Genomic DNA, 25,679 nt, shown 5'->3' on the forward strand with positions numbered 1-25,679 from the left:
CTGCTCAGGAAATGCTCAGAAAATATGATGCTGGGTGCCCATACAGGAACTGAGCTAGACAGCTCTTCATCACACTCTATAAAGCCCCTAGGTGTCACCACGGCACGCACAACCCCAGGCACATTATATTAAGAATGCATAGTGATGTGTCATCACCGCAGAGTCCTTATTGCCCTGTCACATGATGCCCCACTGTACGTACTACGCGAGACAAGGTTTTATTTGCTCGATGAACCCAAGAGTGATGAGCATCCCAGTGCTGCCCTTCAACTCCCACAGCCTGACATCCGCCCCAGTCCCACCGACCCCATCTGCCCCAGTCCCAAAGCCCCCTCTCCATCTGCCCTGATTCCCGTCCCAGTGTCCCCTACCCTGATCGTTTTACCTCCCCACGTCCCCAGCCTCGGTCCTACTGTCTCTCAATCCCCTCTGCCAGGAGACCATCATCCTCTGATCTGGTCCCCCTGCTGCCCCCCCCCCCCCACATCTTCCCCAGTCCCGTAGTTTCCAGTTCCCATCTCCTCCCGTGCCGGTCCCCCCACCCCATCACCATCTCCCCGGCCACGCTTCTAGTCGCACCCGCTCAACTCCCTCGGCCCCCTTCCCGAGCTCACCAGCTCCCTGTCCGTGGCCGCCTCGCTGGTCGCTAGGGACATGGTACGAGCGGAGCTCAGGGAGCTGCTGGATCACAAGGCGCCGCCTCGGGGGCGCGGGCTCGGCAGGCGCACATCCACGCGGGAAGCAGGAGAGGGGGACCATGAAGGGAAGCCCCCGCGTCCCAGCCTGGATCGAGCCCCCTCCCCTCAGAACTTCCGGGTTTCCGAGACCATGGCAACCAGCCGCGGCAGCCGTCCCAGGACCCGGATGAACAGGGTACGGAAAGCCTGGGCCAAGCGTCTCTGTACCCGGCGTTTGGAGAAGAGGCTTCGCTACGAGGCTGGGACAACAAAGTGTATGCTCTGAGTTGGTAGAACACAGCGGAGGAGCAAGGAGCTCAGCTGGCGAGCCCGCAGTAAGGGACTGGGGAAGGTCTACTGATGGGGGTTACCCAGGCGAGGGCCAGGCATCCACTATCGTGGCCAACCCTCCAGGATAATCCTGGTGTCTCCAGGAATTAATCTGTATCTAAAGATTATGGAGTTTGCTGAAACCTCTAGGAATAGAGGCCAGCCAAAATTGGCCCCATAACACTTACCCAAGAGTCCCACATACAGAGTCTGACCTGGCACTTAACATGAGATGACATCTTCTAGAACTGGAAGGGACCTCTGGACTTTATCTAGTCCAGTCCTGGGCCTGCTCAGCAGGGCCAAGCACCATCCCTGCTATCTATTTGCCCCAGTCCTTAAATGGCCTTCTCAAAGATTGAGCTCTCAACCCTGGGTTTAGCAGGCTAATAATGCTCAAGCCATTGAGCTATCCCTCCTGCTTAACTCAGAGTAATCAAGATGGAGACACTTGTAGCTGGTCTGTGGCAAAGACAACCTAGATAGGGGCTGGGAAGTTAATGTTGTGATATTCCTGGTTTTTAAAACAGGTGAGGCTTCTGCCCAGGCCCTACTGAGATTTGAACTCATGACTTGTGGTTTGTAAGGCCAGTACTCTAATCCCTAAACTATGGAGCCAGGTGGTAAATAAATAAGTGAAGATGCACATCTGAAACAGACCTCAGGAGGCCATCTAGTTCAATCCCCACCCCTCTTAGCATGGCCAAACCCCATCCCTGGCATCTATTTGCCTTAATCCCAGATGGCCTTGTAAGGCTTGAGCTTGCAACCCTAGGTTTAGGGGAACAATGCTCAAACCACTGAACTATCCCTCCTCCTGAAGTTGCATGAGGATTTGGGTCCCCAACTGCCTGGGTAAATTATCAGAGAATGGCAGAAGAGGGGCTTGTCTGGGACTGGAACTGAGAACTTCTCCCACCCTAAACAAGGCTCATACCCCCAGACCAACAAGCCAGCCTGATGTCGTTGTGAAGTCTGGCCAGTGGCATAAAGTCTGGTCGTTTTCTTATAGCCCCACATCCATAAGGATAAAATGAAAATCTTAGCCCCACCACCAATCCCCAACCCCCAGTGTGTCCTTGAACAAGTTAAATAGTGACAGAGAGATAGCTGTGTGAGTCTGTATTCTGTCAAATCAAAGCAGCAGTCATGTAGGTCTGTCCCACGAAAGCTCATCACCTAATAAATTATGCTGTTAGTCTTTAAAGTGCTACGACTGCTTTTTTGTTTTGCTTGAACAAGTCAGTCAGTGGTCTCTATACCTCATTTCTCTATCTGTAAAAGGAGTTAATACCCCATTTTTGGCATGTAAAACCTTTCAGTTCGGATTCTCTGGCGGAAGGCACCAGAAGTGTGAAAAGTATTATGTTTCCTAGTTTCTATTATTCACCATTATATGTTTCTTCTTTCAAAGACTGCATCTTGTTGCAGTTGACACACACTGGCTATGACTACACTAGCTCCTTCCTTTCAGAAGGGGCATGGTAATGAGCGAGTTGGGAAGATGCTATTGAGGAATATGCAGCACCTCATAAGTATAATACGGGCACAGGTAATTTGAAAGCCAAATAGGAAGAAGGGGCTTTTGGAGTCCGGGGGGTCCTTTTGAAAGGCCCCTGTCTACACGCACGGCTGCCATTATGCTAATGAGGTGCTGCAGATTCATGACAGCACCTCATTAGCATCTTCCCAACTCGCTCATTACCATGCCCCTTCGGAAAGGAGGGGGCTAGTGCAGACTCAGCCGCTGTGTTTTCGCTTCAGAATTTCCCAATTATTACCTAACACCACTTCTACCATGGTAGTGGTAGTCTGGACTGCACTCCTGCAGTTATCAATGTGTATTTTACTACCTTGTTGGCTAGCTCTACCCAGAGAAATTCCAAATGACCTGTGATTAAAAGAAAAACCAGCACTGTTACTGATTTGTGCAGGTGCATTGATACCAGTGGTAGAACTGAACTAGTAGTATTAACAGTGGGATGTTAATTTGCCAAAGCCCAACCACAGGACCCATTCTAGGACAATGGCAATGATAAGGGATACAAGAAAGCTAGCCTGACTATATTTACAATATTTAAATTACACTTCTATAACTGGTTTCCAGGTTCCACATTTCTGGTGTTGATAATTTACATGTCCACCTTGCATGGGGATAGCATTCTTTCTTATCTCATGAGGGATAGCTGAAAAAATGTGATTCCATGCAATGGCCTCAAGAGGGGGGATGCTATTCCATTTATTAAGGCAAGAATAATAAAATGGAAACCAGCAAAGCCTATCCGCAATAAAAAGAATATTAACACTTACCTGCGGTTACTAAAAATAGTACTGGGATAACAGAAACCAAAGGGGTGCTTTATGTATTTATGTGGAGCAATAGTGCCATCAAGTGTTCCTTCAGCAAGCAGGAATCCCCAGAGGTTGTCCGAATCTTGGTATCAGAAACCGAGGGACTTCCGAATTCAGATCAAGTGGGAACTGTCCCTCTAGGTCACCGCTCACAGAGTAAGCCTAAGCATTTTTAGGTAGGCCTATAGTTTTCCATTCTCCAAATATAAGTGCCTTGTGAGCACCAGGGCCAGCCTGGTGAGCTTAACTAGATGATTCTTTGAGGTGGACCCCAAATTTAACTGATTTCTCCTCCATAAAGCATTGTCTACGATCGTTATGTTCCCCTCTAACTCTGGAGCCTCCTGCTGCATAAGTGGAGTTTGATTGTGAAGATATGTCTATGTATAGCTGTCAACATGGAGGCTGAGGGGCTACACAGTTTTCAACTATTTCACGGAGAAGCGTGATAGTCTAACAATATAGTTAAATGGATACAATCCTAGTGTGTACAGGGTTATATCAGGATCAGATGCCTCAGACTAGTATAGTTTATACCCTTACGAGATATCCTTACAGTCTACTTGGGACTTGTTTTGACTAGGGCCATAAAGGTAAGAACTTGCCACCTTGTCTCCTCTAGGATTTTACTATGTAATAGAAACTGGAAATAGCTGTTGCAGTAGACTCCCCACCCCCCGTCCCAACTTTTATGTAGTGAAGTCAATGTTAAAACGGCAGCATATGGCCAATCTGACACCGACACCTGCCATAGCTTGCTGGTAGTGATGCAAGGGCTACGCTCACTCTCAAAGCAGCAGACACGTGTGCACACAGGGGTCTCTGCCTGCACCGCTTGAGCTAATACCAGCGCACTTTTGCCCATACAAACACTCCCAGCCCAGCCCAGCCCCTGCTCCCCACCCTCCAGGATTGGCCTGGAGTCTCCAAAAATGTATTAAAAAGTGTCTTTAATTAAAGATCATGCCACGTGGTGAAACCTCCAGACTTACACCCAACCACCCCATCGCTCAAACCTTATCCCATCGCCTCACTAATACCCGACCGTCCCGCCCCCCACCCAGAGCCCCGCCCCTCGACACCCGTAGCTCCGCCCCTCGCGCTGGTTTACGGCTGTCGGTTGGCGCGGCTGCCGGCGCTGTCTGCGGTGAGGCGGGTGCCGCGGACTGGCTCTGGAATCCCTTAGCAACGCTTCCCTGCTGGGTGCGCCGGGGAGAGGTTACCCCCTCCCCCCCCGCCCCGTCTCACCTCTCCCTCAGTGCTGCTGGGGGAGAGCGGCTGGAGCGGGCCCGGATTCACATCCCCCCCACCCTCGACCGTTGACGCGCGATTGGCTGCGGGCCTCGGGCTGAGGCAAGGGTGGGGGCGGGGCTGGCCGCCCGCCCCTTAGACGTGAAGGGAGCCTGGGGCGGCGGTTTGCCTCGCTCCGTACTTGGAACGAGGACCCGGCCGCGGGGCGGGTTGTTGGAGCGCGGACAGCTGCGCACGGAGCTTGGGGGCTGGAGCGGGGGCGACGGCTCAGACCGCTCCCTGAGCGCCACTAGGGGCCCGGATCTCGGTGGCTTTGGGGGTTCCTTTGGGGCCGTGTCCGCCCATCCCCCTGGCCCTGAAGTAGCACGTCACGCAGGCAGCTCGGTTTAATGCTTGTGACGTACCCTGTGGTGGAAAGCGGCTGCGTCAGTTCTGCGGGCTCGCAGATTGAGGCTTGTCCGTGCGTCTGGGAGGGTTGAGGCTCCGGGAAGTTGATCTTTCCCCAGACCTGCAGAAGTGGGGACGGTTGGCCCAGTCGTAGTGTTTCAGGCCCTTTTAGGGTGCCATGGCAGCGCTGCTGCAGTTGGCTTTGAGGGAGTAGGGGGTGGTCAGCAGCACAGGCCTGGTGGTGCAGAGGGCTGAATGCCCGAAGCCCTGCCCCCGTCCCTTCTGGGTGCAGAGCCTGGTCCCCTCCTGCCTTGTCCCAGGGTCAGTGGCAGCTGTTGGACTTGCTGTTTTCTGGGGTTCAATTTAGCAGGTCTTGTAAAGACACTTACTCAAATGCTGGGGGAGCCATCAATCGTGGTAGTCCTCACAGTCATGAGGAGCAAGGAAAGTTGACAGATTTGCTGTGGTGCTGCTGCCACAGCAAATGGATATACTGTAGCTCAGCTCTAGTTATGCAATTCATGTCACTGAAGTTGTGTATCTTAGGTCAGTTTTCTCCACTAGTGTAGACCTGGCCTGAGGACCAGGCATTCAGCTGGAAATCACCCTATCTCTGACTTCCAGTGTTTGTCTTGTTATACAGCTGCACATCCACTGAGTTTGTCTCTCATATTCTTTTATCAGAAGACTACCAGACACACTATGGACGAGGAGTGTTCTCAGCTCCTGCCTTCTGTTTGTGTAGTTCTAGCAGATTCAAGGCAACCTGTGGCAGATGACACCTTTCTAGAGAAATTTCTGGACTGGTTTCATACTCTGACTAAAACAGGTAATTTTGCCTCTTGGCTGATGGAGGGATCATCACCAATGTGTATAGGGAGAATTAATACTGCACATACCACTTGGCTGTACCTGTAAGTTTAAAATAAAACATAAGAGGTTGTGTGAGGGTGATAGATGCTTCTCTCAATTTTAAGGGTGCGTTCTCGACACTTACATGCTGTAACTAGAACACAAAGCTTTGCATGGGGAGTTTCATTTCCCTCCCTTGAAGTGGCTGAGATTCTTAATCTAATAAAATATTATGTAACATTTATGAAAGAGCTCTGTTTTAAAGTTTAAATATTTCTGAATAATTATCCAGCTGACAACTAATTGCATACTTTTCGCTCTGGTTGGCTTTTAGGTGAACATGCTATAATTGCAATACAAAATAAAAAGATGTCTTAGAAATTAGTCAATTGTTACTCCATCTTCCATGATGTTTCTTCTCCAGAATCTAGCCTGCTGCTGTTACAGAAGAACCCATGCTTGACAGAGCTCATCACTTGTGTGTTGAAACTGAAAGATCCAAGTTCTAGCACTCTTTCCTTTATTCTGAGATTAACAGGGATGTTTGCAGCTTCTGAAAGCTGCTTCCAGTATTTACAGGTAAGCAGCTAATCACAGACACACTTTCGCTGCCCAGCTTTTGTCAACCTCGTCTAAATAAAATACAATCATAGTTATGTAGCATTATTTTCTAGTAAGAACATTCCAATTCTGAAGTTGTCTGGACATTTATTCCTGTTGCTAGTTTTGTTCTATGGCCTTGTTGGAGCAGAGAGAAGGCTGTAAAGCCGCTACTTATCCTTGCATGCAACAGGGTATGCATGCAGAACATAGTTGCCAAGTGCTTGGGAGAGGGTACAAGACATGACATGTCAGCCCCAAAACTGAATATAGAATGACTGCTTGTATGACTCTTATCACATTTGTTAATCTCTTTTGAGGCATATAACAATATGTAACTGTTTTCCAAGAGTTTTGTGTTCGTGCTTATATGCAGGTACTATTGTCAGTGGGTTTTAATTTTGCGTTTCCTGAATTCTGGTTATACAGCATCATTCAGAATAATCAGTTAATTTACATGGCTTAGTGTCACAACTCTGCTTTACACTGTGCTACCAAAACACATTTATAAAAATTATGCATGTCCTTTTAGCACAAAGTATTGCATTCCATGTGAGCTCACTATTTCAGATCTCAGGGTGATAGATAAAAATGGATCCATCACTCCATGAACGTTAGTGGTTGCAGACAGCGATCGTGGCCTTCTTGCCAGCAGTATAGGCAAACAGAAGACAGCCTTCACCAATAATATATGTATGTGATGCCTCAAAAGAACTAATTTTCCAAAGCACAGAAAAATTGACCAAAAATGACTGGGAGAAGAACTTAGAAGAATGCAAATGAAATTTGGGAACTTTTAAAAAGAGGAGTTTAAGGTGGCTAGAAAGCTATGATTCCTCATATAAGAAAGAGGACAACTTTCACTAAAAGCCTAGGCTGCTTTAGTGGCAAAATAAAGGCAGCAATTAAAAATAAAGCAGCAATACATTAAATAGCAATCAATATAAATTAAAAAGTGGTGAAGTGTAGGAAATTGATAAGAAATGCTAAAGACATCATAGTAAACTTCATGGCTGGCAGGGCTAAGAACAACTAGGCGGAAGTAATATATACATATTAGGAACAAAAGACAAAGCAATTATAATAGGCCTATTGGTAGAAGAAGATGGTAATATTTTTAATGATGAACAAAAGAGAAGTTTCAAAAAACATTTCTGTTCTTACTTGGAAAGAAGCAGCACTACGTTCTGTTGTCATATAAAGGTGAAGTGCATTTTGGTCCAGTACAAAGTGGGGAGGATGTTAGACAACATTTATGATATATATATATATATATATATATATATATATTTTAAATTAGCAAGTCTAGATCCCTTGCATGCAGAGTCCTAAAAGTGGTGGTTGAGCAGATCTATGACTTGCTCTTAGTGATTTTAATGAATCTTGGACTAGTGGGGAAATTCAGAAGAGTGAAAGAGCGCTAGCATTATCCTAATAGTTTAACAAAAAAAGGGGGTGGGAGGCATTAGGATGACCTGTGTAGCAATAGGCTAGTTAGGCTGCCACTAACTTCATGCAAAATGGAAGGGCTAATAATAAAATTCAGTTGATAAAAATAAAAAGGTAGGAATATAACTAAGGTAAATAAACCTGCTTTATGGGAAACAGGTCTTGTTAAATTAACCAGATATTCTGCAATTAAAAATCTGGTTGATAACCGTGTATATGTAACATACTTAGACTAGGGCGTTTCACTTCTGTCACGACATTGTTAAGAAAAATTAGCACTATACGTTATAGAAGGAGCACACTAAGGCTATGTCTACATAAGAAGCATCGGTCTTCAGAAGTGAGTGTCAGAAGGTGTTTCCCAGCAAAACTTTTGTTGACAGACTGCATCTACACATAAAAGCAGCTCAAAAGACAAATCTGCTCTGTCAACAGAGAGCAGCCAGACTGCCCATCCCTCTCTCGATAGAACAGCTGTCTGGTGAACTGGAAGCCCAGTCTGTTGACAAAAGGGCCACGGCGTTTTGTTGACAGAAAACTGTCAAGGTAGGTATTATACCTGAATGTGGAGAGGTATAATGCTGCTGGAGGATGTGCTGAGGTGTGCGGACAGACTATCAGCAAAGCACGTTTTGCATGTAGACACTCCACAGGTTTTTCTGACAAAAGCCCAGTTTTGCCAGAAAAGCCTTCTTGTGTAGATGTAGCCTAAATTAATTTATTGGCTGACAGATCTTAAAATGTGGTTTTCAATGGAGCATGATAGCATCAAAGTCTGGACTAGGTGTGATCCTGTTCAGTGTTTTAAGTGTTCTGGAAGTAAATATAAAAAATTGCTTGTCAAATGTAGATGATCAGGATAGGCGGGGTGATTAAAAAACACTGACTGGCAGCCATTCAGTGTAATCTGGAGTACATAGTAACCTGACCCATTCAAACAAAGTAAAGTCAAAGGCAAAGTTATACAACTGCAGACAAGGAATGCTAGTTGTATTTATTGAACAGACTGCTGAATCTTGGAAAGCAGTGATTCTGAAAAGGATTTAGGACTCAAAGGATGTAGGCAACTGAACATGAGCTCCCAATATGATGATGTAGAAGAGTAGGGAGATGATTTTTACCTCTTTACACAGTCTTAATGAGACCAATATTAGAATACTGCATCTAGTTCTGATGTCCACATTTTAAAAGAGGGGCTTAAAAATTAAAGAGGGCATAGAAGAGAACCGCAAAAATGATTCAAAGGACCGCAGGAAATGCCTTATTGTTAGAATTCAGTTTGTTTAGTTTATCAAAAAGAGGACTAAGATGTGACTTCATTGCAACATTCAAGTACTATCATTGGAAGAAAGCCCTGTGTACTTCAGGGATCTTTAATCTAGCAGAAAAATACATAGAGGAACCCGTGGCTGAAAACTGAAGCTAGACAGATGATACTAGAAATTAGCCACAAATTTAAGAGTGTAATGCCAGAAAGATCTTTAAATTTAGATTGTTCCATTACTGCATAATTATTCCTTTGACTAAATTAAGATGAGGACTTGTCAGTGTCACTGTGCCTCAAATATGAGAGAAACGTGGGTCTGTCCCACGAAAGCTCAGCTAATAAATTATTTTGCTAGTCTTTAAAGTGCTACTTGACTGCTTTTTGTTTTGATAGTATATAGACTAACACGGCTTTCTCTCTGTTACTGCTGACAATGGGCCATTTCCACCCTGACTGGATAGACCTTGTCAGCTCTGGCCCTCCCTTTTACTGGGATTCCACTCTTTAAATACTCCACTGACACCCTGCCCACCACTCATTCATGTGATGAAGCAGGTCTTTGCCCATGAAAGCTTATGCTCCAAAATATCTGTTAGTCTATGAGGTGCCACATGACAACTTCTTCTTGTTGATACAGACTAACATGGCTACCTCTCTTATATGTGACAAGTAGTTTCCCTAGATATGCATAGCACATTTTGTTGTTTTAATTAGGTAGAGTAGCTATTATTGGTTTGATTTCCACAACCAGTTATGTTGTTTACGTGTGTTCTCTTCTCTTGGCTCAGCAGAGGGAGTTGTTGAACAGTCTCTTTGGAGAGGCGGGGCCTCTCAGCAGTGCTCTGTGGGAAGAGGCATCTGTGCGCAGCGGCTGGGTCCAGGGTGTTCACAGCATGGTGCAGCACCAGAGTGCAATACATTTTTTGTGCAACTGTGGTGAGCACTGTGTTTCTTGCCCATGTATTCTTTAACTTCTTATATCCTTAGTGCGCCTTGGCTATTCTAATCAGTCACTTGATTATTAAGAGAATAGTATAGGATGGGATGTTTAAATGTTATTTTACTCTGAAAAAAGCAAAACAAGGAAACAATTGAAAGCTGTCGTTAAAGTTAATTGTATTGCTTTATTTTTGTTAGATGTGCGTGTAAAAAGGGTTGTCGATTTAAAAAAAAAATAGCATCTATGTAGGAGGGAGAAACACACTTACCTGACAGAGCAAAGTGAAAATAGTACATCAGAAAGCCACCAGAATTTTTATTTGCAGTCTGTTAGAAGTAGTTCAGGACTATCCTACTTCAGGGAAATTACCCCAGGTCTCATTCCCATAAACTTTTAATCAGGCTTGTAGATTACTCAATGTGAGCGCAGTCCTATCTGTGTTTTATATTCAATTAGTCCACTAGTCTTAACAATTAATGGCTAGTATTTTAAGTGTTACTAGATACCTAGGTAACATATACAAAGCAGCTTAGGTCAATCTATCAATCTGACTGAAACCAACAGTTTCCTCTGGCTGTCAGCTCCCACCCCCGGAAGATTCTGTTCATTCATTTTAAATCACAGTAATACATCCTGAGCTGTTTGGCTGGCATAAGTAGGTCTGTGCACAGGACTACAGCTGTGTGAGAGCATAAGCGGTGTATTGCAACCCCTCTAACGTTATAGTTGGGAAAATAAAATTTTTACAAGGACATCTGCCAGCCACTGTGCCATTTTTATTTCTGTTTTCTCCTCCTGTGGTTTGAATGATGGATAGACTGACTTTTCTCACTGATCATTCGTAGCATTTTAAGTTGGGATGCTAATGTTTAATTGGTAAGCCTCCCCCTAAATGGATGAAGCTGTTCATGATTAATTGGTTGGGGATGGAGCAGCCCTTCGCCTGCTGTGGGCAAGGGATTACTCCAACCCCACATGGCACACTGTGGGCAGGGGTGCTCCAGTTCACCATGGGCAGGTTTGGCCTGGGCCTGTTGTGGGCACTGTAGTCCAAGTGGAGCAGCCCCGGTCTGTGGCATGCCCTGGGCTGCTGTTTGGGGGGCGGGGGGGGCGGCTCTCCATCCCAACCAGAACAGCCCCCATTTGTATTCTCCTTGGCCATCCCTTTTCTCCTCCTCCCTGCAACCCCCCCCCCCCATTAAATCTTTTAACCATTTAATTTAACCAGGTAACTAACTAAACAGGATTGCACATACCTAATTTTAAGATTTGTGTTTTCATTTTAACTTTACATTTTAAATTTGTGTGAAGTATATCAAGTATACGTCAGAAGTATGGTGGCACATAATTGGATTACATTGAAGCCTTCAGGTTACAACAAAACCTGTTTCTTTCAATGTCATGGGTTTCTTTTTCCCTTTGATGCAGGAGCCATAGATGTGATCTTCACTCTCCAGGGGGACCTCAGCCTGTTTGTGGCTTCGGCTGCCAATCAGCTTTTAGTGCACGTGCTCACTTTCTCTCTACAGTCATTCCAGATTAAACAGATAAATATAAAGGACTGTGACTGGCCAATATGTGCTCAGAAGCTCATAGTACACCTTGAAGAGTCCCTTAAATCCAACTCTATTTCTCGTATCAAGCAGTCCGTGAAGCTGCTAACGAGTGTGTTTGGATGTTGTCATGATCTGTGGACTGAAGTACTTTGGTCTCAGTTATCAGAAACAATTGTATATCTCTTGGAGAAGGAGCCAGTCCACACAGGGCACTCACTAGTGGACCTTTTCCTTAGTATGGCAAGGTAAGGATTTCTTTGGAATTTGGGTTTATGCAGTAGTGTCCAAAATGTTACAAGAAATATGATAGTGTTTTTCCAAGGGGTATACACAATATACTAATGCTTCTGTGTCTTAGGTCTCCTGTATTCAGCTGCCCTGAATGTAGTCTGTGGGCATCAGTGCTACGTGCTTTGGAGCACTTAAACCCAGCTCAAGCTGGTTGTTTGGCAGTGGGAGTACTGAAGCTTCAGGAATGGTATGAATTGTTGGTATCAGACTTTAAAAAGCTTTCTTACATTATTGGACTATTATTCTGCAAATCTAGCTGGTTGAGTTCCTTTCTGATTGTCAGTTCTCTTGCGTATGAGGAGGGAAATTTTGTGGTGCAACTCACTGCTTGTGTAAGGTTGGTAAAGTCACTGCAGATGCTGATGGTTTGACAGCCCAGTTCCAAACACGAGGAATAGGAGTAGGAAATTCCCTGTATAGTCTCTCAAGACTCACCTACAGCTAGCCAACCTCTAGGGTGGGAATGGCAAACTTTTTGATCTCTAGTGCCAAAGTTTATGTTCAGAGTAGGCATTATCCTGAGTGCAAGTCAAACACTCTCCTCTATTTCCTCCTCCTTTGTCTATGGTGTTTAACTGAAGTAGTGTTATTGTGTACCAACAGAAGTCACCACCATTGCTCTACGGTGAGCAGTTGATTTAGTTTCTGGTAAATAAGAAAGAATTACTGGATGCACTTGGTGTAGGTTAAGTTATCCTGCACTCTAATTATATGACATGTTTTGATGGAATCCTGGGTAACCTTTCCATACCTTTATGGTCCACTTCTCTTGGAAACCTTCACACCAAAAACAGTCAGCTCAGCTGTGCTGGTTGTTCAATGACATTGCTTCTCCTTCCTCTTTTGGCTTAGCACAGGAAGCTTGGGACAGAGCTTCAACCCCCCAAAAAGCAACATGTTTCTCTCTCATCAGCCTCAGCTTGATTTATGGAAGAAATATCTATTTTTATGAATTAATCATAATTTGGGGCAGATATTTGGGGAGAATGAAGTGTTTGTTCACAGCTACTTCTTGCTTTGAAGCCCACAGGCAGTAAGGATCCAAGCTCTGAGTGTTCTGCTTCAGCCAATGGACTGTGTTCTGAAAGCAGCCTCCCAGCCCTTGGAATATCCAGGTAAATTAGCAATAAACAGTTGGAAGATAAGTAGTGTGTTCATAAAGGACAAGACTGTATCCTGCGCAGAAACAATGTGGGTCTGAGAGGTATCTTTAATGAATGGGATGGGGACAGTGAACAACTGAAGTAAGAATGGTTTTGTAGAAGTGAGATTAAAGAAGCAGAGTTTGTGAGATAGCTGCAGGAATGTACAGTATCCTGCAGGGGGACAGGCCTACTTTTTCAATGAAGGATGGCACTAAAGTCATTCCTTCCTTCACTGAAGTTGCTGTCTCTGTTTTAAATCCATTGCTTTCTTTTGGGCTTACTCTACTTACCTCAGTTCTCTTCTCCCTTCCTTCTCCAGGTTTGCTGGATAAGTCTGTGAATGATTCTTCCACTGTTGAAGCTCTCCTGTCCTGCAAGTCATCTTGTGCTAGTCTCCTGTGTCAGACATTGGCTCATCTGGAGGAGCTGCTGTACCTGGTAGCAGTCTGGGGAGAGGGATAACAGGGGAAGAAATGATTGAAAGATTTCATTTAAGATAGGCCTTATTGTGAAAGTCTGTAACCAGACAGAATGTGGAGAAGGGCAGACTTCCCATTGGTGTCATGTCTCATTAAAGAATAACTTTAATGCCCTCTTTCCCATCTTGCCTCTACCCATTTGCAGAACAGAGGCGTATTTAAACATTAAAGAAGGCTGCAGTTGGCTTGTGTCACAAACATAACAGTAGATTTGAGGCTTCTGTGCACCATGTCAGTGATGACAGAGAGATGATGGGGGTGGGTGAAGGAGGAAAGATGATCATCTAGCACTGCAGAAATTTCTGTTAAGTTTCTTGGCAGATTCGTTGACGTCTCATCTATTGTTTGTCCTGTTACACAACCTTTATTAGTCCTAACTATAACCCTCCTGCTCCCTCATTTGTGCAGTAGATTTTTGGGGTGGTGGAGAAACCCTGTTCATAACTGTCAAACTTGTGATACCACAGGGATGATACTATATTAAAATGAAATAGGTTTCTGTGTATCCTCTTCCATTTCTCTTGTAATATAAAAATATGTACACTGTGTACAGAAATACATGAATGAGGCATTTGCTAGAAACTTTTATCTGCTTTCTCCCTCAGACCTGCTTGCCAGTGGATTTGCCGTGTATATCTTTGCTAAAGTCTGTAGTGACAATACTGCAATTCTGTATTGGCCGTGCAACTCCAGCATCCTCTCTGGGACACAAGATCAGTAGAAATCTGATTGGTTGTTTCAGAATTCAGATGTCAACACTTGACCTCCTAGGAGCATTCTCTGACAGGAAAAGTGAGTGTTTTCCACTCTTTATATTTCAGTATATTTCCTTATTTCTGGAAGTCATAGCCATTCTGGATTTGCAGGAGTGCAAAGTGACCTTTACCAATTTCTTCTGTCAGCCTCTGGGTCTGGGATCACCATTTTATGTTATAAGAAAAATCCAGTTCCCAAGTTAGTTAAATTTTGAACTTCTCAAACCATATTGTACATCAGTTTAACAATGGTAATGAAGAGGCATTGGTAAAGTTGAAGCTATTAGTGATGAAAGCAGTTTTGAGAGGTAGGCCATTTCTCTTCTCTTCTGCTTTCAGATACAATTATTTTGCCGTTTAATAGAATTACAGTTGGTTTCCCCCTACACATAGTTCTACAATAAATGTATTGGTATTTCAAGAATTACTAAAATGTTGATAATTTTGCATCCTATGTTTCAGATCACAGTTTGTTTATGGGAAGTGTGTCTGACATTCTCCTTGCATACCTGAAGAGTCCAGATACCAGCCCTACCGTAAGTACAGAAAATAGATGCCAGATGCAATACAATGGACTAAAACAGTGATTCTAGTCTCATTAGGATATGGTTTTGAGTAACTGTTTGAAACCATAAACAACTTTTTCTGGAACATCTATGAGGCTTGTGTTTTAGCCCTGAGTGACAGGAAGTACCTTTTAAGAAATGAGATTAAGCGATTATACAACTATGATTGAATTCAGTATCCTTGAAAGGAAAAAGGCAGTATTATACCCAAAAGTAATACTGTCACACTGCTCTGGAAAATCAGCAGGCATTAAGAGTAGACAGTTTCAGGAGCATTCTAGAAAAACAAGCAGACACCATCAGATTCTTGGCCAAGGTAACATTGAGTTTCCTAGTCCTCGATATCAAATGATGCTGGGCTGTTATCTTTAGTAGTCTGACTGCAATTAAGACTAAGCAAATATTATCCAGTGTAAGCATAAAAAAAGTCTTATGAAACAAATATTAGAAGGGCAGCTTCCCTCTGGTTTCTCTAACCCTGATTTGTTGTGTTGTAGGTTCTGAAGAAGTCATTTCAAACTACACTCAACTGGCTAGTGAGTTTGTCAGAAACAGCCAGCTCCAAGGATCACTGGCAGCAGACTCAGCAGTTTTTCCCAGGTGAGGAAACTAGGGGTAAAGTAAAACTAATGACCAAATATTACTGCAATAACTGGCAAATAGTTCCAACAGAGAAGTCTAGAACCACTACTTGCATAGTACTCCCTATCCTTCTGTGCCTGTCTTTCACAACCTCTATATTAGGTGCACGTACACTTGCATACAATGCTTTATTTGTATTTAAAAAAAAAAAAAAAGAGCCAGTACTCAGTCAGCTCTCCACCCTTACCTGCCCGCAGCCAATCCCACAGCTGGGGCTGCTGAGGTGCTGGTACTCAGTACAGGCACAAAAAAAGCACTGCTTACTTAAAGCACAACTGTTTGAACAAAGTCCACTGATATGTGCTAGGCTTCTCTGAAAGTAGTATGCAACAACTGTAAAAGATATCACATATGGTGATTTAAATAAGACTAAAGTTTTATAAATTGCTACTGCTGACTTGTACCCTTCCTGTTGTTCCAAACCTATTGCTTGCCATGTACAGATCTGTTTCTGGTGCTGCAGAAACGTTTGTGCAGTCCTTGTTGGGAAGTACGGGACTCCACCCTGGAGTTTCTCACCTTCCTGGTTAAACACCTGAGAGGTAAGTGCAAAGAAAGAAAACTTTACATTTGAGACATATCATATCAAAGCATTTAATACTAAAAAAAATCTTGGCCTGCAAACTCCTGAGTAACCTAAGCCATGATAAATCATCGAGTAGCTTTATCCTAATTTCCCACTGTGTTTCAAGTGCTGAGTCCTCCTCAAGTTCCAGACAATGGCTGTTTTAAGGAAACTGACTAGGATGCAGTAAGACAGTCCCACAGATACGTTCAGCAGCAGTTCAGACCTGTTTCAGGCAAATAATCTTGTCCCCCTCTTCCACCAATGTCTCAAAGCAGAGTGGATAACATTTCAGAGTGGACAGAAAGGCAGGATTTGTGGAGCTTAACCAAGAACACCCCCTACTCCCCCATCCCAAAGTGCAGATCCCAGCACTGCAGGGGCTTTCTGCCCACTGTATATTCATCATCCATCCACATCAGCAGTTGCCTGCTCTCCATAGCAACTCAACTTATTCTTCAGGCAGTAGGCATCCTAATAAGATGTGAGGGGTTATTTGCACTGGAAACAGTTGGATTGGATAGAAGAATTAAGCCTCTTTCTTTAGATTGCAGCATATTTACAGAGGAGGAGCAGTTCAGACAAGTACTCTTCTCCTCGGAGGTGCCCAAGCTCACAGAGGCTCTTCTTGAGGACCCAGAGAGTTACGTGCGAGCAAGTGCCGTGATGGCTATGGGACAGCTGTCCTTCCTCCCTCATCTCATCTCAAATATGCCTGGCACAGAAAATGGAAATGACAAAGAGGTAAGGGAGGGGAAAGATCATCTAGAAGCACTTCCCACCACTAATTGTTGCCATATAAAAGTGCTCACTCTTTAGACATAACTCACTGGCAGCACGAGCAAATAGATTTTGCAGCCATTAACTATGATGCTAAAGCACTAGAGAGAAACTAGAACATTATGAACTCCTTAACCACCAGTTCCCATTTTTTTAGATGTGTTCCTGCCCTATTTTCTCATTCTTAGAAAAGCATTGTAGCACAACTTCAAGACATCTTAGCAACAGACTCGGAGTGCTTCCCTAGAAGAGCTGTGATCAGTGTTTTCATTGACTGGTTGAGAGACGGCCACCCAGAGGTACTGAAAGACAGTGAGCAGTTTGTCTCCAGTGTGCTCCAAGCTGTGAACTGCGACCTAGACTGGGAAGTCAAAGCTGGTGGTTTGGAACTGGCTGAAGTTTTCTGTGCCCAGACACTTGGATGGCTTAGCCTTGCTGGATGCCCATATGCTTCTGTCTTATCTGCTGCCACCCGCTCTGCTCATCTGAGTAAATCACTGCAGACATTTTACCGGGTGAAACTCTTTGAATTCCTGTTTGGTGCTTTGTGTGACTGTGACAGACCAGTGGCTCAGAAAGCCTGCAATATCCTCATTGCCTTGAGAGCTGAGCTCTGTGATGAGAACAGCATGAAGGAGGGACCAAGGACAGACTTGTCTAGAGAATCCCATGGCATTGCTTGGTTAGAAAAGACTCTGAGGAGATGGATTTCATGTGCTGAACCCTGTCCAAGACGTGGTGCTGATAAGGCTGGCCCTCGAGACCCAAATAATTTGCTGATGATTTTAGGAACAATAGACTTGGAAGGGTTGCATAGATCTTTGAACCGAAGTAGTGACCACATTGAGAAAAGCCCTCAGTCTCTCCTCCAGGACATCCTGGCCACTGTGGGGACCTTTGAAGAGAATGAAGCTGATTGCTATTAAAATCAGTGGCAGTTATGTTGCTCAGAGAGGAAGCCACTCTGCATAGTTATCTGACTGCAGGAGAAGTTATTTGCTACTCGAGTAGAACCAGGCCCCTGTAGTCCCTTGCAGAAGAGGAAATTGTTATACAAAGGCCCAGGAGTCAGACTGTCTTGGACTGGTCTGAACTGTGAGGATGGAAACCTGGCTGGCTGTGAAATGGGTTAGAAATTATCTAGTGATATTGTTGTCCTTGCTAACTGTGACCCAGAATGCAAGGATTGTAAGTGAGCTAGTATTTAAGAGCTACGTCAAGGAACCAGATTAAAATATATTTTAACAAGTGCTTGTTAATACGTGGTTCTTAGAACTTCAGCCTATACTCTACAATCACTGCCCAGTCACTCTTTTTAAAGTTGAAAGAAGCATCTGTTTAATTTTAATATACCCTCACGTAAAGCCATAGGGGAAAATTACAAAAACAAAATCATACTTTTAAAAACAGATTTGAATTTCCCACGTAAACAAGGTAAAGAAATTGATAAACCCTTTTTGATAGCTTACTTGGTTAAACTTGCTCAATGGTGGTTCTCAAATAGATTTCAAAAGGGATCTATCCATTGTTGCTATCTGCACTACCACTGTAAAATCAGCATCCCTTCTATAGCAAAGAGGCTAGAGGCAGAGGAAAACACTTAGGGAAGAGGCATGACCTCAGTGTTTTGAATGCTTCCAGTAACTATGGCTGATGATCAATTAAAAATTATACTGGTAAATTGTTTTCTGACTACTTCTTCCACAAGTTCCTAGGGAGCAGAAAGGCTGGGCATAGCACGTTGGCATTGCAGTTGCTAAGTCTTCAAAGTGCTCAAGTGCCCATTTCAGAAAAAGCTGCAATGACGCCTAGTTCCTAGTGGGAGGAGACTGTTTTGGCAGTTGGGACTGGTAGATGAAATATCAGTATCAGACTTTGGCTTATCTCAGCCAAGTCAACAAACCTCCTTAATTAGAAAACTAGCAGCAGTACCCAAAGTGGCAGAGCTATTTTCTGAGGACAGTTTGACAGCTTTTAGAAAGAAGGTTGGGGGAGACATGTAGTTTACAACTTCAGCAGCCTTAAAATGACGCTACATTAAAATCTTTTCTATATAGAGAAATAGCACAGCTATGGCAACAGTGTCAAACTGTACATGAGTTCTTTGAGCGCTGATGTGATATTTTATTATGACTGGCTGGCAAGGTAAGAACACAGAACTCATTTAAGCCTAATGGAGGGTACTGAGGTTCCCATTCAGCTGTTGTGTCTCGAGAGGAAGGTGTCAATTCAAGTAACATCTCATTCATTCCCTTCTACGGACAGCTGTGCTAACCAGTGAAGAAGCATCCTAAAGTCTGCTGACTGGCAGCAAAGCAGCAGGATGATGCATAGGTTTGAATACTTAACTGCTGAGGTTGGAAGTTTACACCATACCCTTTAATGAATTCAGATAATAAGCTTATCTGCCATGCTGCACACAGGCCTCTACATAACAGCTCTGGCTCTCTAAGGGCAACAGGAAGAAGCATCCTTTGATGTATTACAGCCTAAGGCCAGGCAGATTTGTATGTATCTAACTGAAGAAATAAAAGTATAAAAATAAGACCAAGGTGCCCATACGCTTATGCTACCTGTCAGTTGCAAAAGCTACGAGGGTTAGTGAAGAGGAATCTGGCTCACTTAGGCTGCGTCTACACGTGCACGCTACTTCGAAGTAGCGGCAGTAACTTCGAAATAGCGCCCGTCACGTCTACACGTGTTGGGCTCTATTTCGAAGTTGAAATCGACGTTAGGCGGCGAGACGTCGAAGTCGCTAACCCCATGAGCGGATGGGAATAGCGCCCTACTTCGACGTTCAACATCGAAGTAGGGACGTGTAGACGATCCGCGTCCCGCAACATCGAAATAGCGGGGTCCTCCATGGCGGCCATCAGCTGGGGGGTTGAGAGATACTCTCTCTCCAGCCCTTGCGGGGCTCTGTGGTCACCGTGGGCAGCAGCCCTTAGCCCAGGGCTTCTGGCTGCTGCTGCTGCAGCTGGGGGGTCCGTGCTGCATATACAGGGTCTGCAACTAGTTGTTGGCTCTGTGTATCTTGCACTGTTTAATGAAAGTGTGTCTGGGAGGGGCCCTTTAAGGGAGCGGCTTGCTGTTGAGTCCGCCCCGTGACCCTGTCTGCAGCTGTGCCTGGCTCCCTTATTTCGATGTGTGCTACTTTGCCGTGTAGACGTTCCCTCGCTGTGCCTATTTCGATGTTGGGCTGAGCAACGTCGAAGTTGAACATCGACGTTGCCAGCCCTGGAGGACGTGTAGACGTTATTCATCGAAATAGACTATTTCGATGTCGCAACATCGAAATAAGCTATTTCGAAGTTGGGTGCACGTGTAGACGTAGCCTAAAAGAAGCATAGATTGTTTTACCCAACTGCTGCAGCCATATCTATTAGCTGAAAGCTAGCACCACTCATTTGAAACAGGTTTGAGAATGCTCTGGAAAGGGGAAGAGAGCAGGTTTACTAGATCACAATTAATGACACTTTTAGTAATTCCTTTCATTAAAGGAGTCCAAACAGCTACCCAAAAAAGACAAGTATAATTACCCCCTTTTCCTAATGGTGAAGGCTAAGAACTATTACTAGGGTCTCTTGCCTCGCAGGTCCCTGGACTCTACCCTTGCTTCCTTACCATATCACCTTTAGCTGGAAGTGATAGGTATGCTAACTTCAGGGCCCAAACTGTTTGTAGTTGAAAGCTACTTTATCCATTGTATGGCATATATGCCACCAGAGAAAGACACCTACACTGTTTGATGGGAGGGTGAGGACTACTTCCATTTGTAGGGGGAAAATAGTATTTTGTTTATCCTCCTGAATAAAAAGAGGATTAATTTTGCAACTTTCATAAACAGGTAAAGAGAAGTTCTCATACATCAACAATTAGACTTCCGTTTTCTCTAGCTTTCTGTTTTGCCCTTTGCTATTGTTTCTTTCACTTGTTTGTTCACTGCACTCTGTTCTTCAAGACTTGCATTAGTGCTGGTAAGTGGAGACTGGACTCATGTATCCACCAAGAAGGGAAAGAGCTGAGATGAGAGAACGACAGCAAAAGGATGGGCGGGGAGTGGGGCGGGGAAGAGTGAGAGGAACAAAAAAGCCTGTTTTTTCTGAAGGAGAAAAATTCATCTAGTGCTTAGGGATTTTACAAATCTTGTTTAAAACAACCTGACTTGTTTCCCTAGTCAATAGCGTCCAACCAGTTTTAAAGAGAACTTGCCACATTGTTCTGAAAATATATGTATTGTTCAAACCAACTAGCCATACTCAACTGCCCAAGTAGCCACATGTGGCTAGCATGTTGGCTACCACAGTACTAGGCAGTGTTTCCTGTAAGTTGAGCTCTTGGGTGGTCAGCCAGAAGAGATTCAGGTGGTGCCCAGCTGATTAACAGAGGGCCTAGAGCTGGCAAAGTGTGTTTCTATTAGTGGTGCACATAACAAAATTATTCTGCACTTGGATGGAAAAAGCTAGAGAACACGGATCCTAGAGACAGAGAACCAGCTCAGAGGAAGTGAAACTTGAGTTGTGACCTAACAACTTCAAGCGCTGGGCTTTTTCCTTTCTTTTTCAGGTGTCCGGTTTTTAGAGCTGTACCTTTGAAAAGCCTAGTTTATGCTGTGTCTTGGCCTCCAAAGTGGTGTAACCTAGGTTTGCCCTGGCCTCCTTAAGTGTTCTGCCTTTGCTGGTGGAAAAACACCCTCCTGCCAACCACATTCCAATAGGCATATTTTAAAAGGAGCCTCCCACCTTGGGCAGCTAGTGCTGTTTTATCAAGCAAGAGATCAGTGCCCAAGTCCTGCTCTGCGTGTTGGCAATGTTGCCCTTCCCCTATACAGGGATGTCTTCCCCAGGACACCTTGATCTCTTTGCGGCAGGACTGTAAACCCAAATCCTTCTGGCAAGACCGCCAACTTATAAAGCACATGAAAGTTAAAGAACTATTCTGCAGCAAGAGCATCATTCCAGTGCAGTCTGCCACAGTGTTGAGCATTTAAGCAGCTTGCCTAAGATGCCCTTCTCTCCAGAGCAGTCAGTCACCACAGCACCTCTTGAGGTGGGTTTATCTCAAGGAGGTTGCCTTGCTAGGTGCACAACAGACCCATAAACTCAATGCCAATGCAGAGACCAGGGTTCTGCTCAGATAGAACCTCGAGCAGGGCCTACAGAGCACTGTAATATGTGCACTGAACAAAGCAAAACCTGCAATTTTGTGATGTTATGTGGGACTTCATTTTCTAGGTTGAAGTGGTTTCCATAAACTGTGGCAATTACCATCATTCATGCTGGGCAACAGAGGAAGGGATTGTTGTGGGTATGTGAAAGGAATGTGGTCATCAGTGTTCACAACATACGTTGTGGTGGAGAGAATATGGCAATGACCCCATGACCTCTCTTTAGCAGTCACAGTGCTTTTGTAACTAGCTGCTTCTTGCCTGCAGGAGACACCACGTGAGGGACTTTTCCATGCACACAATGTCAGAGGCCCAGGCAGAATACACTAGACAAACGAATACCACAAATACTGGACCCTGCTGTATCTTATAGTTTAAATATTAAACAAAGCATAAAACTGAAAGGACCTCTTGGGATGATGAATGTTCTGAGTACTCTGACTGTGATAAGAATTACAGTCAAAGGGCCAGGCACCTACATTTTAAAAGCATAGTATTTTGTACTTACATGTGCAGTATTAATTCGAGTAGGGGGGCAGGATCTTAGTGGGAGGTAGGATGCAGGAGTGGGGTGGGGATGAGGTCTGGGAAGGAGGGCCAGTTGTAGGAGTGGGATGGGGTGAGGGGAAGGGGTCTCTGTGGCAGGTGGGATGCAGAAGCAGGCTAGGGCAGATGGTAGAGAGTCTGGGCCGTAAGGAGCATGCAGGAGCGGGATGAGGATGTGGGGTCTGTGAGGAAAAGTGCAGGAGATGGGGGCACCTATCAGTAGCAGGAGAGGGACAGGTGGCTTCACCCCCCCATTCAGGGGCAGGAGCTGTCCCCCTTCGCTCCTATTGGCCAATGAGAATGAGGTGGACCCTGCAAACAGTGCAGGGGGCACAGCTTCCATTGCACTGCCATTTTGGTGCAGAGTCCACAGGTTGACCGTTGAGCTCAGCTTGCTTTGGTCCAGCCTGTGAGGCTCGATACTGCTCCCCCCACCACCAATATGGAGCTGCCACTGGTGTTTTAGTTCTAAAGGAGGGCCAGTGCTGGCTCCCTACTTAATGGTGTGGGGAACCCCAAGCCTCGTGGGCTGGATCAAAGCAAGCCATGGGCTGGACCTTGCCTATGGGCCGTAGGTTGCCCACTCCTGCTCTACACTGTCTTCTTCTGGGGTGGGCTACAGCAGAACTGTGAGGCCTCAGCAGGGGACTTCATGGCTTCGCCAACCCCACAACATTCCCACAATCCTAGTCAGTCTTAATTACTTCCACATTCAGAAGTGAGGCTCCCAGGCTATGCTGAGACCAGAATGAAAGAATTAAGTAAAGAGAGAGGGCAGGTCTATAGTAGGAAAACAGATCACATGATCACAACCAGCTAACACATTTTTAAACAGGACTTACCCTGTCTACACCAGGTGCAAAGTCCCAGCTAAAATATTTTTAGTTAAAATGTGTTATTAGATAACACAACTGATTTTCCTAGTCTAGGCGTGTCTCCCCTTTCAGTGAAGGCGCTGTTCAGTGCTGGAGTTCATCATTGTCTAATACAAACCCTTCCACGAGAGCGAGATACTGATTACAATTCTTGGTATACTCTACTAGAAAGCTGCATTCCAAAACAACCAGCTGTCGTTGCTAAGCAATAGCATTTGTACAAACATATAATATTCACTAAGCTGGGCTCTTAAAACCAAGGAAATGAATACAGTAAACCCTCAATTCACCAGACCCTGATTTAGTGGATATGGGGAACAATGGATGTCCACCAGCTCCCCCTCCTCAAAAGTAAATGCGGTGACTCACCAGAGCCACCACCGCTGTGGCCACCAGAGCAGCAGCAGGAGCTGCTAGAGCAGTGGAAGCCACTGCCATATGCTCTTCCCATCAGGGGTTGGGCGTGTAAGTGGGCAGGTGGCACTTGCGTTTGTGCCCCACACCTAATGAGAGGAGCAAGCGTTGGCTCCAGAAACAGCAGCTCCTGTTGCTGCTCCAGTGAGTTGCTGTCATTTATTTTGCGAGGCAGGGGAGGGGACGACACAACACTATAGTGAATAGTACACCCCTTGTCCTCTTAGTCCATTAAATCGAGGGTTTACTGTAACTACAACCTTCACAAAACCAAACATGGCCCACGTCATCCAACACATTCTTACCAAGCACCAAGAAACGTGTATTTCATCAGAACCCAACATCCTTAACCCCATGTAGAGGTGTCAGTCAAGGGAGTGTGCCCACTCTGGGGTGCCACTGGCCAAAGTACCTCTCCAAAACTAGGCACTGCCTGATCTTGGGCGGAAAGCAGTCTCTTCGGGGTCCAGTCCCCTTTAACGGGGCTGCAGGTGGGTAAGGTGTGCACCCAGGCACTGGGCAAGGCTGGCTGCAATCCAAACAAGCAGTCAGGGTATAAGCCCTGGCCCTAAATCAGGGTGGGGGACGCAATCAGTTAGTCAGGCTCAGCCCCTGCAGCAGGGTGAAGCAGTTCAAACCATCCACAAGCCTTAGCCCTGGGGCAGGGCAAGGCAGCAGTTAAGGAGGCTCAGCGCAAGGTTGCTAGGCTGAGCTCACAAACAATATGCAAGCCCTGGCCCTGGGGCAGCGGGGGGTATGGCTCAGCGCCTTTAGCGGGGCAGAGCAGTCCAACAGTACATCGGTGGTTTGCCCTAACACAGGTCAATGTAACAGCCACACAAGCAAACCAGTGGGAACTTGGAGAGGTGAGGGGCTGCCTCTCTAGGGGGTGGGGAGGGGCACAGGACCACCCACTCCACCGCACCCTGGCCTGGGGCCCAAACAACAGCTCCGACCAGGAACCAGTCAGTGAGGATCCAGACTGCAACACAGCCCCGTGGGTTCTGGTGGAGTGTTCCCCAGACAGCTCCCTACCTCTACCTACATCAGTGACAGTTCCCACTCAGAGTCCTCTGGGTGCTCGGGTAAGGTGCTGTCCTCTGGGTATGTGGCTGCAGGCAGGTCCAGCCAGTTGGGCATCTCCACGTCATTAGGGTGGTGGATGGGAGGCAGGACCATAGGCTCAGGCAGGTCCAAGGGCTCAGCATCACTGGCAGCAGGTAGGCTCCCAGGCTCAGAGCAGTCCTGGTCCTTGCGGTAACTGGCAGTGGGGAAACCTACTGGTACAGGCACGTCTGGGCCCTCAGGGTAGCCGGCAGCAGGTAGGCTCACTGGCTCGGGCTGGCCCTCGACGTATGGGGCTTGACACGGGCCAGAGGGCCCAGGTAGATCTGGGAACTCGGCCAAAGGCAGGCTTGGTTGTGGCTCTATGGTTTGGTCAGGGTGCCTGGATGGTTGGTTTGGTCAGTCTGGCTGGCTGGCAAGGGCCTTTCAGCTCCAGCTCGCTGGGTCCTGGCCAGAAGCCTCCTCTTGGCTTAGCAACCAGCCTGTTAATGAGCTCCAGGCCCCACTTCTAGCAGGTCTGGTCCCAGGCACCACTCGTTGCGGGGCAGAGCAGAGCAGAGCACAGATGTTCTGTGCCTGTCCACCGGGACTTCAGAGTTGGGGAGGCCGCTGCACCTCACTATATGGGGGCTAGTCTTTATGGCTGTTGAGCTGTGAAAGAAAAACACAACCGACACAGGTCCATTACTCCCATTCAAATCAGTAGCTGTAGGTTTGGGCTCCAAGGT

At 45.7% G+C, this 25,679-nt stretch overlaps 3 protein-coding genes across 10 annotated transcripts in view; 1 reads left to right on the top strand and 2 right to left on the bottom strand.

Annotated features, from left to right (window-relative positions):
• IQCE (IQ motif containing E) overlaps positions 1 to 836 on the bottom strand; it is a 42,957-nt gene extending 42,121 nt beyond the window's left edge. Inside the window, exon 1 of the mRNA XM_075011038.1 lies at positions 615 to 836. Within this exon, the coding sequence (XP_074867139.1) occupies positions 615 to 656 (42 nt within the window). The 5' untranslated portion in view covers positions 657 to 836. The remainder of the gene's footprint in view (positions 1 to 614) is intronic.
• A 3,648-nt stretch (positions 837 to 4,484) lies between these two features.
• On the top strand, positions 4,485 to 19,519 carry BRAT1 (BRCA1 associated ATM activator 1). 8 transcript variants are annotated; one of them, XM_075010908.1, is made up of 14 exons: positions 4,485 to 4,562; positions 5,682 to 5,826; positions 6,274 to 6,428; positions 9,954 to 10,101; positions 11,534 to 11,906; positions 12,020 to 12,139; positions 12,976 to 13,067; positions 13,417 to 13,538; positions 14,182 to 14,368; positions 14,794 to 14,867; positions 15,395 to 15,497; positions 15,983 to 16,081; positions 16,652 to 16,848; positions 17,073 to 19,519. In XM_075010908.1, exons 2-14 carry the CDS (start codon positions 5,700 to 5,702, stop codon positions 17,808 to 17,810), a joined length of 2,535 nt encoding a protein of 844 aa, XP_074867009.1. In that variant the 5' UTR covers positions 4,485 to 4,562; positions 5,682 to 5,699; the 3' UTR covers positions 17,811 to 19,519. The 8 variants fall into 8 exon arrangements, with proteins under 8 accessions (XP_074867009.1, XP_074867010.1, XP_074867017.1 ...); XM_075010909.1 differs by having other exon boundaries at positions 4,490 to 4,506; XM_075010910.1 differs by lacking the exon at positions 4,485 to 4,562 and adding an exon at positions 4,817 to 5,070.
• The window catches only part of GNA12 (G protein subunit alpha 12), a 145,838-nt gene continuing 133,568 nt past the window's right edge, over positions 13,410 to 25,679 (bottom strand). The window contains exon 11 of the transcript XR_012647775.1: positions 13,410 to 13,543. The gene's annotated coding sequence lies outside the window, so the exon portion shown is untranslated. The remainder of the gene's footprint in view (positions 13,544 to 25,679) is intronic.

The sequence above is a fragment of the Carettochelys insculpta genome, chromosome 16, assembly GCF_033958435.1.
Source record: "Carettochelys insculpta isolate YL-2023 chromosome 16, ASM3395843v1, whole genome shotgun sequence".
In the NCBI taxonomy this organism is placed as follows: domain Eukaryota; kingdom Metazoa; phylum Chordata; order Testudines; family Carettochelyidae; genus Carettochelys; species Carettochelys insculpta.

Bases quoted from the DNA above. Each gene is read 5' to 3' on its own strand.
- BRAT1 (XM_075010908.1), top strand. From the start codon at position 5,700: ATGGACGAGGAGTGTTCTCAGCTCCTGCCTTCTGTTTGTGTAGTTCTA. The intron at 11,907-12,019 runs GTAAGGATTTCT...TCTGTGTCTTAG, and splicing joins CTTTTCCTTAGTATGGCAAG to GTCTCCTGTATTCAGCTGCC. The intron at 14,369-14,793 runs GTGAGTGTTTTC...CCTATGTTTCAG, and splicing joins AGCATTCTCTGACAGGAAAA to ATCACAGTTTGTTTATGGGA.